The 17,756-nt window shown below is 42.9% G+C and overlaps 1 protein-coding gene and 1 non-coding gene across 9 annotated transcripts in view; both read right to left on the reverse strand.

The window, feature by feature from the left end:
* The window catches only part of TSEN2 (tRNA splicing endonuclease subunit 2), a 55,114-nt gene that overhangs the window by 7,267 nt on the left and 30,091 nt on the right, over positions 1-17,756 (reverse strand). For all 8 annotated transcript variants that reach the window (XR_003118206.1, XM_025377329.1, XM_025377327.1 and 5 more), the window contains 5 exons: positions 16,094-16,144; positions 13,627-13,765; positions 3,512-3,548; positions 2,549-2,660; positions 431-520 (listed from right to left, as the gene is read on the reverse strand). Coding sequence is in view for 7 of the 8 variants with exons in the window: in XM_025377329.1 (XP_025233114.1) it covers positions 431-520; positions 2,549-2,660; positions 3,512-3,548; positions 13,627-13,765; positions 16,094-16,144 (429 nt within the window). In the remaining variant the exon portion in view is untranslated. The remainder of the gene's footprint in view (positions 1-430; positions 521-2,548; positions 2,661-3,511; positions 3,549-13,626; positions 13,766-16,093; positions 16,145-17,756) is intronic.
* Positions 17,593-17,694, reverse strand: LOC112619866. Its single transcript, XR_003118361.1, has one exon. It is a non-coding gene; the product is annotated as a U6 spliceosomal RNA (small nuclear RNA).

Consider the following 17,756-nt stretch of genomic DNA (forward strand, 5'->3'; position numbering starts at 1 on the left):
CGGACACACACTAGACGACTCGGCCAGACCAGAGAGAAACCAGCCAAGATGACAGGCGGCACCTCGGTTCCGTACAGAAGCCCAGAAGCAGGAGAGAGTCAACAGGGACACCTCTGGTCTCTGGGAATGAGACCTGTGAGAGGTCCTGGCCTGACCAGGGGGTCACAGGCCACCTGTGAGACAGCAGTTTCAGCTGAGTGATGCGGACATCACAGGTAAAAAAGTGGGGAATCAAGGAAGAGTGGAAGTCAGCATAGATTTTGTGTCCAATGGTTCAGTGGGGAAAAGGTGAGACTTACAGAGCCTGCCTGAGAAGGCTTTGTTACCAAGGCAAGACTGTATTCATGTATTTTCTTGGGACCACATGTTCCAGATACACTATGATGCACAGAATCTTTCGGATGACATGAATTTCTCTCGGTTTACTCACCTGAACTTTAATTCTTTTCATACATTCTGGTGACTCCATTTCCTTATCAGTCATAGTTGAGGGTTTAATCAAATAGCACAGCATAAGTTCCTATTGAGAAATGAAAAACCACTTCTGTATCCTACAAAATAATAGTACAAATTTGGATGTATCAGCAGGAAATGCAGGTGGTCTCCAGTCCCTCTCACTGTGCACTCCAAGTGGAAACTCACAGACACATCAGTTTCCTCCTGGGGACATCATAACTGGGATTTATGTTCTAAGTACCCGCCATTTAGTAATCACTGAACATGGCAAGAGTTATAAGCAGATACATTCATTATAAACACAGCATTAAGAATACTAAATATAGTAAGTCCTCACTTAATGTCCTTGATAGGTTCTTCGACACGGACGTTAAGTGAAACGACACTGATACGGTTTGGCTCTGTCCCCAACCAAATCTCATCTTGAATTGTAGCTCCCACAATCCCCACGTGCCATGGAGGGACCTCGTGGGAGGTGATTAGATTATGGGGGACGGTCCCCATGCTGTTCTTGTGATGACGAGTTCTCACGAGATCTGATGGTTTTGTAAGGAGCTTCCTCCTTCCCTCATCCTCTCATTCTTGCTCCTGCCACCCTTTGAAGAGGTGCCTTCCACCATGATTTTAAGCTTCCTGAGGCCTCCCCCGCCGTGTGGAACTGGGAACTGTGAGTCGATTAAACCTCTTTTCTTTATAAATTACCCACTCTCAAGTATTTCTTTATAGCAGCATAAGAATGGACTAATACAGATGTATGGCAGGTCTTCAAATAAACTTCAACGTTGTGTTCTTATGATGAGAAGAAGAAATTGTTTTTTTATATGGTATTCGCCTAAAGTTGCAGTTTCCAAGAACATATCAACAATGTTAAGTGAGGACATATTAAGTATGCTACGAGTCCCCTAAAATGGGCATAAAAACACTAGAAACAGTATAGGCTCCCTAATTTTCTTTTTTTTTTTTTTTTTTTTTTTTTTTTTTGAGACTGAGTCTCGCTCTGTCACCCAGGCTGGAGTGCTGTGGCCGGATCTCAGCTCACTGCAAGCTCCGCCTCCCGGGTTCCCGCCATTCTCCTGCCTCAGCCTCCCGAGTAGCTGGGACTACAGGCGCCCGCCACCTCGCCCGGCTAGTTTTTTGTATTTTTTAGTAGAGACGGAGTTTCACCGTGTTAGCCAGGATGGTCTCGATCTCCTGACCTCGTGATCCGCCCGTCTCGGCCTCCCAAAGTGCTGGGATTACAGGCTTGAGCCACCGCGCCCGGCCTGGCTCCCTAATTTTCTACAGGACCAAGCTAAAGCCTAGGCAACCTAACCTGCTCTAAAGGGCAGTCATCTCCAGCCCTGCAAGACCCTCCGGCCTCAGCCCCACCTCACCTCCAGCAGCATGAGCACGAAATTAGAGGGTATGTACAATTTGTTCTCAGCCAGCAAATCACTGAGTAATGAAAACACACACAGCTTTCTTTCTTGATAGTCCTTATGTGAGCTGAGTTCCTCCTATCTCTGATGGCAACAGAAAGGATACAGTGAAACACAAGCCAGGGAGCCAGAGAGCTGTGGGTTTGGATCCCGAGTCTGCACATGAGCTGTGTGATCTTGGATTACTCACTCAACAGCTCCAACCTTGGTTTCTCATCCTTGGGATGAGGATAACAACAGGGTGGGAAAGTGCTTTGCAATAAATATCAAGTCCCTTCCTCTCTAAGAGATCTGCAAACTTTCAATGTTTTGGCTCCTTTGTGAATATGTGTATGAGTGAATGTTAAATTGCAGTATAAAACAGGCCACATAGCAACGATACCCCTGGGAAGAGAGGCAATGCCTACTCAGATCAGATCACCATGGGAAACTTCAAAGCTCAGTCATTGGAGCTCAGCAGCAGTTGGGAGGGAGGGGACAATAAAATGTAACGTGAAGGGAGGACAACTTCTAGCGCAATAAGGGAAGGGTACAAATGACCCCTGCCAGCATGTCACTGGCAGGAATGTTATGAAGGTTCTACAGGTAACTTTTTTGATTCTACTACATGTAAGAAAAAAAAAAAATTGAACCATTTAAGTGACACTCCAATGGCAAAGCTGATGTTGTGTTACCTTAGAGACATTAACAGAAACTCTGCTCAAGGCAGCCAGGGACTTCCAACTGAAAGGCCTGCGGAGACAGCCTTCAAAATGGTCATCAACTAGCTCGATAATGACAGAATAACTGGAAAACACAGAAAAAGCATTTTAAAAGTAAGCATGAAATAAACCTGTTTTAAACGAATATTATTTGTGCTACCAAGAACAAAGATACAGAAAATAAAATTTACATCATCTGATTCTAAATTCCCCTAAACTGCTATTGAGAAAATATTAATGAAAAATTCATACTTTAAGTTACAAACTTTCAGGCTGATTCCAACACTTACTTACAGCAAAAACCAAACACGTATTTTTCCCAATGCGAAAGCTGTAAATTCACACAACTGTTTAGACACTAATACTAACTGATGTTTGTTTTGTTTTGTTTTTGAGACGGAGTTTCGCTCTGTCGCCTAGGCTGGAGTGCAGTGGTGTGATCTTGGCTCACAGAAACCTCCACCTCCCAGGTTCAAGCAATTCTCCGCCTCAGCCTCCTGAGTAGCTGAGATTACAGGTGCCCGCCACTACACCCAGATAATTTTTTTTGTATTTTTAGTAGAGATGGGGTTTCCCTATCTTGGTCAGATTGGTCTTGAACTCCTGACCTCATGATCCATCCACCTCGGCCTCCCAAAGTGCTGGGATTACAGGTGTGAGCCACTGCGCCCGGCCTAACTGATGTTAAGATGAACAATTACGGCACAGATTAACTCAATGTTTAACACTAGAACATATAGTATCATAAACTATATATCATCTTATATATAGTATAATGACATTAGTGTGTAAGGCATGAACATATAGTATCTATTCCTATCAGGCCAGGAAGAACATGACTTTTGTTCCTATGGCACCAAAAAATTAGAGGCCAGAAATTCCTTGTGTCCCTTGTGTCCCTTTAACCCATCAATTTATTTAAAAATCACTCCAAACCTTGCATGGTAAAATGGAGGGCCTTTCCGATACAGTACTGCAAAGAAGAAAGAAAAAAAAGAAGTATAACCACTCAAAATAACAAGAGAGGAATAAGACTCAATAAAAAGCTTGCTTTATTAATTTTTTTCTTTTCCAAAAGGAGGCAAATATTCAATTACCTATATGTAGATAGATAAATCTGCAATATGCCTTGGGGTCTATTTTTTCAGACAGGGTCTTGCTCTGTCACCCAGGCTGGAGTGCAGTGGCATGATCATGGCTCACTGCAGACTTGACCTCTTGGGCTCAAGCAATCCTCCTCACTCAGCCTCCTGAGTTGCCAAGACTACAGGCGTGCACCACCACACCCAACTAATTAAAAATTTTTTTTTTAGCAACAGCATCCCCCTATGTTGCCCAGGCTGGTCTTAAATTCCAGTGCTTGAGTGATCGTCCTGCCTCAGCCTCCCAAAGTGCTGCGATTACAGGTGTGAGCTATCACACCCAGCCCCTGTCATCTATTTTTAAAATCCAAACTTATTTTCCTGAAACAAAGTGCAATTAGTAAAGAAATCTGTTGCCAAGAGCCTAACACCTCATCCCACCCTACAAATAAATTCCAAAGTCAAAGTACAGGCAATCTTGCCTTGCTTCCTGTCTTACACTCTCCAGAGTGAGTGTGAATCATACTGAGTGTAAAATTCATAGAATGTGCATCAATATTTTGTTATTTATTTGAGATCAATGTAATGCAGTGTCTGACTCGCTACTCTGGCCAGCTACTGTGACAGGGGTTGGTAAAAGAGAGGAGTAAGACTCATGCCTATTTTGAAGAAATTCAAAGTCAAGTGATAGAAGTCACAATCATACATTCCACTCAAGTATCAGTTTGTTCCACTATTGAGGACCTGAAGGAGATGGGGGAATTCAGTCTGTGGAGTTCGAGAGCCACTCAGTGAAGGAGCCTGGGGCCAGGGACTCTGCCACATAGACTCTGGAATCTGGCAGGGAACCCTTCAGAGGCACATGGTCTGTGGCAGGTACTGGCTAACTGTTCATCAAATCCACTTATCTCTCCCCCAGGTACATGGCCAGACCACAGCTCTCAGTCAGTCTCCTGTGCAGTTAGGTATGGCCAAGTGTTGTGTGACACTTCCAGGCTGACCCGTAAAACCCTCCCTTATACAAACCCTCTCTGTGTCTCTTTCTTTCTGAGGGTGACTTTTTTTTTTTAAACTTTTTTTTTTTTTTTTTGAGACAGAGTCTCGCTCTGTCGCCCAGGCTGGAGTGCAGTGGCGCACTGTCTCTGCTCACTGCAAGCTCCGCCTCCTGGGTTCACGCCATTCTCCTGCCTCAGCCTCCCAAGTAGCTGGGACTACAGGTGCCTGCCACCATGCCCAGCTAATTTTTTGTATTTTTTTTAGTAGAGACGGGGTTTCACCATGTTAGCCAGGATGGTCTCGATCTCCTGACCTTGTGATCCGCCCGCCTGGGCCTCCCAAAGTGCTGGGATTACAGGCGTGAGCCACCGCGCCTGGCCTGAAGGTGACTTTGGAAGCTGTGTGCTGAAGACTGGGAGCCACCAGGAAGCAGCTCCTAAAGCATCTTTTGGAGTTGATTGGGCCGCCAATCAGAGACAGCCGTGTTGGATTTCACATGAACAAAAATGAACTCTATTGTTAAGCCCCTGAGACTTGGGGTTTCTATGCAACTACAGCTATGGGAATTGCCATAACGAACACAATTACATCTGTAAGCTGTTAGCTGTCCTCTGTGCTAAAACCAGCACAGGAAAGTTCAAGGAAAAGTTTTGTTCCCCTTGAGGAATGGATATAATTTTCCTTTTTGGACAGATCAATCCTGTAATCATGTTTCTCTTTGGCTCAGGAAGCTCAGAGTCAAATTTGTAGCATGACTTTAGTAACCATATAGGACCCCAAGGGCGACACAGTAACCCTTCACTTAGTCTTGTTTCACATCTACATTTTCCATGGTCACGTTTCCTTTCTGTATTTCCTATTTAAGTTGTATTTAAAGTACTCGGCAAGTCAGCTCAAATTCACTGCGGCACAAATCTAAGTAAATATCCAAACATACAATTCTCAACTTTTTGAGATGGAGTGTACTGGAAAGAAACCATGTACTGGAATGAAAGTGAACTCAGGAGTTTTGTTCCCTGCCCAATCTTTGCCTCCTCAAGTTGTGTGCCTTTAAGCAAGTTATTAACTTCTCTGAGCCTTGGTTTCCAAAATCCTAAAATGAAGACATCAAGGGAAATTGAGATCTTTTCTAGTCCTCAAATGCCATTACCTGTAATCAAACACACATCATTAATCCAATATGCACCTGGAGCATTACAGAGCTTGAAAGTAGCTCACACCCACAAAGCAAGTAATTTCTGACGACAGACTCCGACACAGCACAGCTTAGTTTAAGCAAGAACACCGGCAGTAGACGGACCCAAGGTCAAGTCAGCAGTGCCAAGACTATGGGACAACTCTGCATGTCAATTTCGTTATAAAAAATGGGGGTTATGCTGAAGACAGAAGTATTAGCACAGTGTATGGCATAAACTAAGTATCACAAAGTTACCTATGCTAGTAACAATTACAGTCTGTGTGGATTAATGAGGAGGATACATTCTAAGATATGAGTCCTTAGGCAATTTCATTGTTGTGTAAACATGGTAGAGTGTACTTACACAAACCTAGATGGTACAGCCCACCACACACATAGGCTATGTGGTATCACTTATTGCTTCTAGGCTACAAACCTGTTCAGCATGTGACTGTGCTCAATCTGTAGACAATTATAACACAATGGTTAAGTATCTGTGTATCTAAACATAGAAATGGTACAGTAAAAATACGTTATAAAAGCTAAAACCCGTACACCTGTATAGGGGACTTACGAATGCAGCCTGCAGGTCTGGAAGTTGCTCTGGGTGAGTGAGTGGTGAGTGAATGTGAAGGTCTAGGACAGTACTGTGTGCTAATGAACACTTTATAAACACTGTACACTTAACCTGCACTAAAGTTATTTAAATTTTTTTTCTTTCTGTCTTTAGGTTTTTTTTTTTTTTTTTAAACATATATATAGAGACATGGTCTACCTATGTTGCCCAGGCTGGTCTTGAACTCCTGGGCTCAAAGGATCCTCTTGCCTTGTCCTCCCAAAGTGCTGGGATTACAGGGGTGAGCTGCCACGCCTGGTATCCTTTTTCAATAATAAATTAACCTGGCTGGGTGCAGGTCAACAAACAATGAACCATGATGGATATGACCATGGTCCCATTAGATTATAACAGAGCTGAAAAATCCCTATCACCTAATGACATCGTAGCCATCGTGCTGTCATAGTGCAACACATTATTTGCATGTTTGTGGTGATGCTGGTGTGAACAAACCTACTGCACTGCCATTTGTATAAAAGTTATTTGACCGGCCAGGTGTGGTGGCTCATGCCTGTAATCCCAGCACTTTGGGAGGCCAAGGCAGGTGGATCACGAGGTCAGGAGATTGAGAGCATCCTGGCTAACGTGGTGAAACCCTGTCTCTACTAAAAAATATTAAAAAATTAGCCAGGCGTAGTGGCGGGCGCCTGTAGTCCCAGCTACTCCGGAGGCTGAGGCAGGAGAATGGTGTGAACCCAGGAGGTGGAGCTTGCAGTGAGCAGATTGTGCCACTGCACTCCAGCCCGGACGACAGAGCGAGATTCCGTCTACCAACAAAAAAAAAAAAAAAAAAAAAGTTATTTGACCAAAATGTTAGGCAGCACATGACTGGATGATGGTGGTAGTGTACTCAGGGGGAAAAATGAAATTGTTTTACAAAAATACCTGAAAGATGAAAGCATAAGTAATCTGAGAAATAGTAGGCATTTAAAAAAAGATCTGAGGGCCGGACACAGTGGCTCACACCTGTAATTCCTGCATTTTGGGAGGCTGAGGTGGGTGGATCACTTGAGGCCAGGAGTTCCAGACCAGCCTGCCAACATGGTGAAACCCCATTTCTACTAAAAATACAAAAAAAAAAAAATTAGCTGGGCATGGTAGTGCACTCCTGTAGTCCCAGCTACTTAGGAGGCTGAAGTGGGAGGATCATTTTAAACCTGGGAGGTTGAGGCTGCGGTGAGCTGAGATTGTGCCACTGCACTCCAGTCTGGCGGACAGAGTGAGACCTTGTTTCAAAAACTACATAAATAAATAAAAGTAAATATAAGGTCTGAAAGAACAGGGAATATAAAAGGAAAGCTCTTTCTTACAGAAGAATGCCAGATGGAGGTGTGGAATGAAAAACAGCTACTTACGGTATCACTCCACAAATGACTTGTTTTTTACAAAAGGAAAACTGTAATTATATGACAGACATTGACAACGGCCACCATCAAACTTAGCATCACCACAGCAGGAAAACCTGACTGCAAGCACTTCCTGACACACTCCAATAAGCACACACATCACTTATGTGTGCCAAGAGAACCTGAGCTTGAGTCTGATCATCAGGAACAATCAGACATACAGAGAATGGGGAACATCCTAAAAGACATCGAAAAAAGTAACGTCATGACAAACAAAACAAGAAGTTAGAGTGACTGTGTCAGATTGAAAGAAGCTGGGCACAGTGGCTCATGCCTGTAATCACAGCACTTCAGGAGGCTGAGACGGGTGGATAACCTGAGACCAGGAGTTCGAGACCAGCCTGGCAAACATGGCGAAACCCCGTCTCTACTAAAAATACAAACGTTAGCCCAAGCACGGTGGCAAGCACCTGTAATCCTAGCTACTTAGGAGGCCGGGATTCGCCTGAACCCGGGAGGCAGAGGTTGCAGTGAGCGGAGATCGTGCCACTGCACTCCAGCCTGAGCGACAGAGCAAGACTCTGTCTCAAGAAAAGAAAAAAAAGAGAGAACAGAGATTGCAGTGGGTTTAACGGCAGCTCCCAGAAAGATATGTTCATGTCCTAATCCCTGACTTGTGAATGTGACCTGGAATGTGGAATGTGACTTGGAAGAAGAGTCTTTGCAGATGTAACTAAGCTTAGAATTTTGAGATGAGATCATCCTGAATTAGCTGGATGGCCCCTAAATCCAATGGCAAGTGTCCTTATAAGAGAAAGGGGATTTGACAGACAGACACGGTAGAGACTGGAGGAATGCAGTCACCAGCCACAAAATGCCTGGGGCCACCAGAATCTAGAAGAGACAAGGAATGGATTCTCTCCTAGAGCCTTTGGAGGGAGCCTGACCCTGCTGACACCTTGATTTTAGACTTCTGGCCTCTAGAACTGTGAGAGAATGAATCTCTGTTGCTTTTAAGTCACCCAGTTTGTGGTAATGTCTTATGAGCCCTAGGAAACTAAAAGGAAGATATAATAATCAAATGCGACTGTATCGAAAAAATCTAAGCCAGAGGCCTGCATGGTGGCTCATGCCTGTAATCCTACACTTTGGGAAGCCAGGCAGGAGGATGGCTTGAGCCCAGGAGTTCGAGACCAGCTTGGGCAACATACAGAGACCCCATCTCTATAAAAATTACAACCAAAATAGCCACAAAAGACATTACAAGGACAACAGGAAAAATTTAAGTATAGACTGGACACTTAGATGATATTAAGTAATTCTAATTTTTCTCAGGCATTATATGGTATGTAGGAGAATGTCTGTATTCTTTGGAGGTACACATGAAAAATACTTATGGATTAATATGGATTAATCACGTAAATGTAAAGGATATTAACAAAAATATATCAAAATTTGACTAGAAAAACAAGCCAGGGGTCGGGCGCGGTGGCTCAAGCCTGTAACCCCAGCACTTTGGGAGGCCGAGATGGGCGGATCACGAGGTCAGGAGATCGAGACCATCCTGGCTAACACGGTGAAACCCCGTCTCTACTAAAAAATACAAAAAAAACCTAGCTGGACGAGGTGGCGGGCGCCTGTAGTCCCAGCTACTTGGGAGGCTGAGGCAGGAGAATGGCATAAACCCGGGAGGCGCAGCTTGCAGTGAGCTGAGATCCGGCCACTGCACTCCAGCCTGGGCGACAGAGCGAGACTCCGTCTCAAAAAAAAAAAAAAAAAGAAAAAGAAAAACAAGCCAGGAAGTGGCTTAGAAAAGAATCAAAGACCCTGGTGCTGTGGCTCATGCCTGTAATTCCAGCACTTTGGGAGGCCAAGGCAGGCGGATCACTTGAGGTTAGGAGTTCAAAACAAGCCTGGTCAACATAGCAAAACCCTGTCTCTACTAAAAATACAGAAATTAGCTGGGTGTGGTAGTGTGTGCCTGTAATCCCAGCTACTTGGGAGGCTGAGGCAGGAGAATGGTTTGAACCTGGGAGGCAGAGGTTGTGGTGAGAAGAGATCGAGATCGCGCCACTGCACTCCAGCCTGGGCAACAAAGTGAGACTTTGTCTCAAACAAAAAAAAAAAAAAAAAAAAAAGAATAAAGAGGAAGACGGGAAGAAGACACATCTCCTTGTTCTGCGACAAATAGAAAGCTATTCTGTTGACCTCCATTCTCGGACAGAACTGTCAGACTCTGGGATGGATGTCACGACAGGTCATGGTTCCTTCTGGGTCTGGTAATTCTATAACTGCTAGCTTTCAATGACTCCCACCATTCCATTTCTGTGCTGGGACTTCTAATTTGCAGAAAGCTCAGAAATCATACTTATCAGTCAATGCAAATCCCCAACTAGGGTTGGCTGGGAAGGAGGCTTAGGAGTAACCAGACCTTTGGGTCACACCAAATCAAATCAAACCATAACTGTCTACATAAGACAATATAAATCCTGCGTTAGTTTTTGGCTTCTTAGCAGGCAACGTGACTTAGGCATAGTAGGAGGACAAACCCACAGAGCCCTAATCTGTGTACTTAACGAGCTGTTAAGTACTCTGGCAACTTACCTAACCCTTCTAAACCTCAAACCCCTCTGCCACAAAAGGAAGCTACTACTACAGACCTCACAGGAGTGTGAAGATTAAATAAGACAAGAGAAGAAAACACCAAGGCAAGGTGCCTGGCTGGCCCTAGGAGCCGGCAGCCAGGGGAGCTGCTCAGTGGGGAGTGTAAGGAAAGGTTCCCTCTTGGCTCCTGTCCTGGCTCCCCCAGTAGGCGATCAAGGTCAACCAGCTTGGCAGCTGCACTTGATTTGAGACCCGTATTACCTCTCCCAAATACTGCTCCTGGAATGAAATTTGATAGACAAGATTTATTCAAGGGAAAAGTTTCCCTGATAAGATGTGAATTTCATAATGGTCTTATATTACGAGTCACTACCTCTCTAAGGAAAAACAATTGTTAAGAGTTTAGCCTATGTTGGCAGTTCTAGGCTTCATGTGATTAGGTCACTGACCTCCAAAATTAAAATAATATTGTTAAAAAGCAGCAGGAACTGTGCAGCCATACCTGAAGAAGAGGCAGAGTTTAGGAAGCCGCTCCTCATATCCCAGGCTAGCACTGCTCGAGAACCTTTCCTTACACAGCGAAATGTGAAGACACTTTTAACACTGATGCTGGCCCAGTCTGACTCTGTGTGAGTCAGAGACCTGGTCCCACATTGATTGTACAAGGAATTAGAAACAGATGATATATCCCAGTGGAGGCAAAGGCCTCCAGGGGAGTTGTAAACTGAGCAGTTTATCTTTTTTATTTTCAAAATTCTATCTATCTGTCCATCCATCTATTCATCTGTCCAACCATCCTTATAAGGCAGAATATCTTTGAGGAAGTTTTCTCCATGCATCATCCAAAGTATAACTTGATCATTAAAATAAAGTTGCAGGCAAAAGGGCCACAGTATGAGATTAAGAACATTAATAAAATAGAACAATTATAACAATATACTGTAATGAAAGTTATGGGAATCTGATCTCTCAAAATATCTTAATTTTTATTTTTATTTTTTAAGAGAGTCTTACTCTGTTGTGCAGGCTGGAGTGCAGTGGTGTGATCTCGGCTCACTGCAACCTCTGCCTCCCAAGTTCAAGAGATTCTTGTGCCTCAGCCTCCCAAGTAGCTGGGATTACAGGCATGTACTACCACACCCGGCTAATTTCTGTATTTTTACTAGAGATAGGCTTTCACCACGCTGGCCAGGCTGGTCTCAAACTCCTGACCTCAGGTGACCCACCTGCTCAGCCTCCCAAAGTGCTGAGATTCCAGGCATGAGCCACTGTGCCCAGTAGATAGCTGAATCTTTTGGACTACAGTTGACCTTGGGTAGCTTTGACTCTGCTTTTTCTTACAGTGCTTATCTGTTCCTGAAACTACGTCATGTAGTTACTTGCTTGTGTGTCCCCCCTCCAATCCCCCTAGAATGTAAACTCCATGAAGGCAGCTCTGTTTGTCTTATTCACGTTTTTATTCTTGATGCCTCAAACAGTACCTGGCCCACAGCAGACCCTTAGTCATTATCTGCTGAATGAGGAACTCACCTGGTCCAGACCCTCACTTTAAGATAGGGGATGCAACGGAATACTATGCAGCCACAAAAATGGACAAGATTGTGTCTTTTGTGAGAACATGGATGGAGCTCGAGGCTATTATCTTTAGCAAACTAACCCAGGAACAGACAACCAAATACCGCATATTCTTACTTGTAAGTGGGAACTAAATGAAGAGAATTTATGAACACAAAGAAGGGAACAACAGACTCTGGGGTCTACTTGAGGGTGAAGGGTGGGAGGAGGGAGAGGATCAGAAAAAATAACTACTGGATACTAGGCTTAGCACCTGGGTGATCAAATAATCTGTACAACAAACCCCTGTCACATGAGTTTACCTATATAACAAACTTTCACATGTACCCTTGAACCTAATTTTTTTTTTTTTTTGGAGTCTCCCTCTGTCACCCAGGCTGGAGTGCAGTGGCATGATCTCAGCTCACTACAACCTCTGCCTCCCGGGATCAGGCAATTTTTCTGCCTCAGCCTTCCAAATAGCTGGGATTACAGGTGCCTGCTACCATGCCCAGCCAGCTAATTTTTGTATTTTTAGTATAAACAGGGTTTCATCATGTTGGTCAAGCTGGTCTCAAACTCCTGACCTCAAGTGATCTGCCTGCCTCGGCCTCCCAAAGTGCTGGGATTACAGGCGTGAGCCACTGCACCTGGCCCTAAATGTAAAGTTAAAAAAATTAAGTAAATAAAGTATTGATTTAATTAAAAAAAAAAAAAAAAAAGATCAAGGGAGGCAGTACTGTTAGACATTTCTAAAAGCCTGGGCTCCAGAATTCAAAGCCCAGTTCTGCAAGTTACCGGCCCTGGAAACTATTATGGGCAATGACCTACTTTTTCTAAACTGTAGTCTCCCTATCAGAAAATGAAGACAATAAGAGTCTCCACTGCATAGGACTGCTATAAGGATTAAACAAGATGATGGATGTAAAATACTTAGTAAAATTGCTTGGCACATGGCAAGTGCTCAATGATGGCTGCGGCGATTATTACAATTATATGACTGTTCTCACTCGGCAGATGAGGCCACTGAGGCCTGGGGATAAGGGACTCTCCCAAATTACCCAGTCTCATGGCTAGTGAGATGTGGGGGTGGGTGCTATAGAATGCTTTTCTTTTTTTTTTTCTTTTGAGACAGAGTCTCACTCTGTTGCCCAGGCTGGAGTGCAGTGGGGCGATCTTGGCTCACTGCAAGCTCTGCCTCCCAGGTTCATGCCATTCTCCTGCCTCAGCCTCCAGAGCAGCTGGGACTATAGGCGCCTGCCACCATGCCTGGTTAATTTTTTATATTTTTTAGTAGAGATGGGGTTTCACCGTGTTAGTCAGGATGGTCTCTATCTCCTGACCTCGTGATCCACCCGACTCGGCCTCCCAAAGTGCTGGGATTATAGGCGTGAGCCACCGTGCCCAGTCACAACACTTTTCTAAGATTACAGAGCAAACAAGAGGGAAGGCCTGAAATGGGGTTGCAAGCTTCTACTCCTAGGCTTTCTCCCTAGCCTGCCTTTTCTCTTTTTGCACTTACCCTTACCCCAATCCAAATATCCAATAATCTTATCTAAACCCAAAGGATGCCTTCTTAGAAAACATCGTCAACAGCACACATGACCAATTTGATGTTCTAGGGCAAATCTGATATAAACTCCATTCTCACACACGCCACACGAAGAATTACTTACATAAATCTGTCCCGTACTTGAGTCCCACTTTGGGCACCCAGCCCTTGCTTCGAAAGTAATGGTAGGCCATGTAGGTGGTTCTGAACGTGGGCTGAACTACAGTGAAAGCTTTCCAGAGTTTCACTATCGTTAAAGGCTCCTAAAGTTATTTACAAAAAACAAAAAGCATTACTGTGTATGCATTCTCCCTCCGTTCAGCCAGAGCGTCAACATCTATACTAAGTGTGGAGCTGAAGCAGTGAATAAAACGCATTTCCCCCAGCACAGCAATTTATTTTATTTTATTTTTGAGACACAGTCTCGCTCTGTCACCCAGGCTGGAGTGCAGTGGCGCGATCTCGGCTCACTCCCAGTAGAGCAATTTAGCAAGAAGGTCTGGTCCTGCACTGTCCAGTGAGGCAGCTGCCAGCCATACACACCTAGTCTGAACTGAGAGGGGCTCTAAGCGTAAAATACACACTGACTTCCTACTTAGTATGAAAAAAAAAAAATAGGGAATATAAACTATTTCAATAACTTTGAATAAGTTGGGTTAAATAAACTGTGTAATATTGTATTAAAATTCCACCTGCTTTTTAAAAAACATTTTTAATGTGGCTACCAGAAAATCTGAAATTATATACACATGGCTCCCATCTGAGGCTCTCAATGTCCTTCTATTGCACAACACTGCTCCAGAGGACTTAGAAAAGGCAGCATTTGAGCACGAGAAGTAGTGAGGGAAAGGGGCTGGACGGGGGATGGTGGTGTGCCGGGATGGACATTCCAGGCAGAGGAACCAGCACATGCAGGGGGCTCACTGTAACAAGCCCACCAAGGCTGGAGGGCAGTGCCTGACAACATTTCACAGATCTTTAACAAGTAGCTACTCTATGTCAGATCACGTTCAGAAGAACAAAAAATAATTTTATAGTAAAACTTAAAAAAAAAAAAATCCAAAATTTAGTGTTTGAAACTAGAGAATTTATCTGATGGCACAAATTAATAATTAACTGCTTATAAGACAACTTTGTTTTTAATGTGGGAGTCAAAGAGAATGAGAATGGTTTGGTCTAGAGAATATTCTGATGTATCATTACCAAAAATACAATGACAACAAAATAACTAGGTAAGTTTGGAAAATTTTTGCTTCATTTCAGTAGTTACTGAAACAATCAATTTTTCAGCTGATTTAAGGCTCAGTCACTCAGTGAGACTAGCTCAGTTTGTCCCAGCCTAAGATTATAATACAATAGGCTAGAGGTTTTTTTGCAGTTGTTCCTAATGCAAAAATTCCATACCTGTGTGACCTTGTGACCCCACTGCGAGTAAACACTCAACCCCCTCTTCTAACAAGCAACAGTCTCATAGAGAAGGTTGAATTTCCAACACAGTGCAATGTTGTTCAGATGTTGAGGCTTTTATGTCACAGCTGTAATGTTCTGACAAATTTCAGGTAAGGCCCATGAGAAGAAGCAGGGTGGGGCTAAGAATGGCCACCATTTGGGAAAATGAGGCATCTGTCAGGCAGACACTGCTTACAAACCGCTAGAATACCCATGAACAGTATTTATGCAATTAGAATTTGATGAACGATTAAATTATGTGCTCCCAAGAGTCAAAGAGAATACACCTTCTCTGTTCCATTTACTGTTCTGTTTACTTTTCTCTTTTTCATTTTATTTGAATTATTTTTACAATTATCTCTCTTCTAAAGGCAGCAGGCTACAGCACAAAGTCATGGGCTTTGGAGTTACTTGGACTAGTTGTGTGACTTTGGGTACATTACTTATTTTCTCTGAGCCTCAGTTACTTTATCTGCAAATTCTTACCAGGTGGTGGTAAGGACTATAAATAGTGCATGTAAAGTACCTAACGTATAGCTTTTATCATAGTAGGTGCCAAATACTGGTAACTTTTACTTTTGTTAATTTTTAATACTATTCTGACACAGATGTCCTTTTTTTTCTGAGACAGAGTCTTGCTCTGTCGCCCAGGCTGGAGCGCAGTGGCGTAATATCCGCTCACTGCAAGCTCCGCCCCCTGGGTTCATGCCATTCTCCTGCTTCAGCCTCCCGGGTAGCTGGGACTACAGGTGTCCACCACCACGCCCGACTAATTTTTTTGTATTTTTAGTAAAGACCCGACTAATTTTTTTTTCAGTATTTTTAGTAGAGACGGGGTTTCACCATGTTAGCCAGGATGGTCTCGATCTCCTGATCTAGTGATCTGACCTAATTATTATACAGTATAAGATACTGTATCTCTCCTAGTTTCAAGGAATGAAATGCAAAAAGGGGTCAAAGATGCCTTTTGCTCGAACAGTCCCACCTCAGAACCCAAATCCAAAACTTTAGAGAAAAATTCAATTCCTATTTTATTCAGTAAGAGTAGAAACATTTGTATTAATGCAATATAGAAATTAGTACAACCTGCTTTTAACAATAGGGAAATTTTAAGTGGATTGTATGTAAACAAAGCATCTTACCTTCTCATAGTAAATACTTAAACATCCCAGAGCATAGACCAAGAAGAAGGCCTGAAAATACAGCAAGCAGAAAATGCTCATTACAAATAGTTCCACAATCTTGCGAAACTATTTTACAGACTGATCTCTTTTCACTTCAATACAAATTAATGCCCTTAAGTCATCATCAAAAAGGTCACATATTTTTAATATAAATGGTTCATTTGAATGTCTTAGATTTAAAAAAAAAAATCTAAGAAAATACAAATGTTACCAACTGGTTTAAATCAATAAAAAATAAAAGATTTTTATGAATGTTTCCATATTTATTCCCTAAAAAACCTATATAACTGAAAAATGACGTTAACAGGTGTAGCAATAGAAATTGTTGTTCATTGGAGTTTCTCCCTGTACAATTAAATAACCATATTTAAATTGAGAAAAATATATATAGAAAAAAATGTGTGAAAAGTATGGGGCAGTGCTGATTTTGCTTACCTGACAAAATACTAGTTTCCCAGTTATCTTTGGTGAAATGATTTTCTAGAACCCTATGTTTGCACTGACCTCATATGATGACATATTTTTACTATGTGCGGGGAAGCCTGTAGGAATGGCAAAGAAAATTGGCTCCAGTTGAATACAATCACATTTAAATGGAAATGAAAATGGCTTTCTGTTAAAATAATACACTGCCAAACAACTGACACCACCCAAAGAGACATGTGTTGTTGGCTTTGCCTATCCAGGGCGCTTAGGGTCTACAGATACCACTGAAGGGACTCCCATGAGATTGGTGCATAGCAGGTAGTGACCAAATGGTAGCCAGTGGTAAAATGGGACTATATTTCTTTTTAAATATGAAGGTGAAAAATGAGATTTATAACCAAACATCAAATATTCTGCTTCAGCTCTCACTGCTGCTTCCAGCAGACACAGACAAGGAGGGGTCCTCTTGTGCAGTGTGGGAGCAGAAACATAATCCCCTCCCTGTCATGAGCCTTGAGGCTACTGTGCAGCAACAAGGCACTGACAAACTGCTCATTCAGCGTGTTTCCTCACTGTCCTTCCATCCCACCCCTAATCCAGCACACACAGAACAAAAGACAGTACAAGTAATATGGGTGGAAGGACTTCCAAGCAGTGAATACCTTGTCATTCTCTGCCTGGCTATCTGATGACATCTCTCTTCACAGGGGCAGTTCGCAAAGGGTGGTCTGGGGATCCTGGGATCCCCAAGACCCTTGCAGGAGGTCTCAAGGTCAAAACCACTTCATAATAATGTGGTGTTATCTGCCTCATTTGTGCTCTCTCCAGTGACTATAAGATGTGTGATGGTCCAAGACTGGAGCCAGAAGCAGATGTAAGAATCTAGATGACTTTCAGGAAATCAGACCTTAAATCGACTTGCAAAAATGAAAAACGAAGCCTCTTCTCACTAAATTTTTTGTTTTGGAAAATATAGTTATTTTTCATTAAAAACTTACATTATTTATGTCAAGGTATGGGTTGTTGTTGTTTTTAATATGGAAGGCTTCACAAACTTGTGTCATCCATGGGCAGGGGTCATACTAATCTCTGCATTGTTCCAATTTTAGTATATGTGCTGTTGAAGACATCACTATTATTATTTTTAAATGTGTTAAACAGATACTCATCATTTTTGTTTTAATTCATAATTTGA

This window comes from Theropithecus gelada, chromosome 2 (assembly GCF_003255815.1).
Source record: "Theropithecus gelada isolate Dixy chromosome 2, Tgel_1.0, whole genome shotgun sequence".
In the NCBI taxonomy this organism is placed as follows: Eukaryota; Metazoa; Chordata; class Mammalia; order Primates; family Cercopithecidae; genus Theropithecus; species Theropithecus gelada.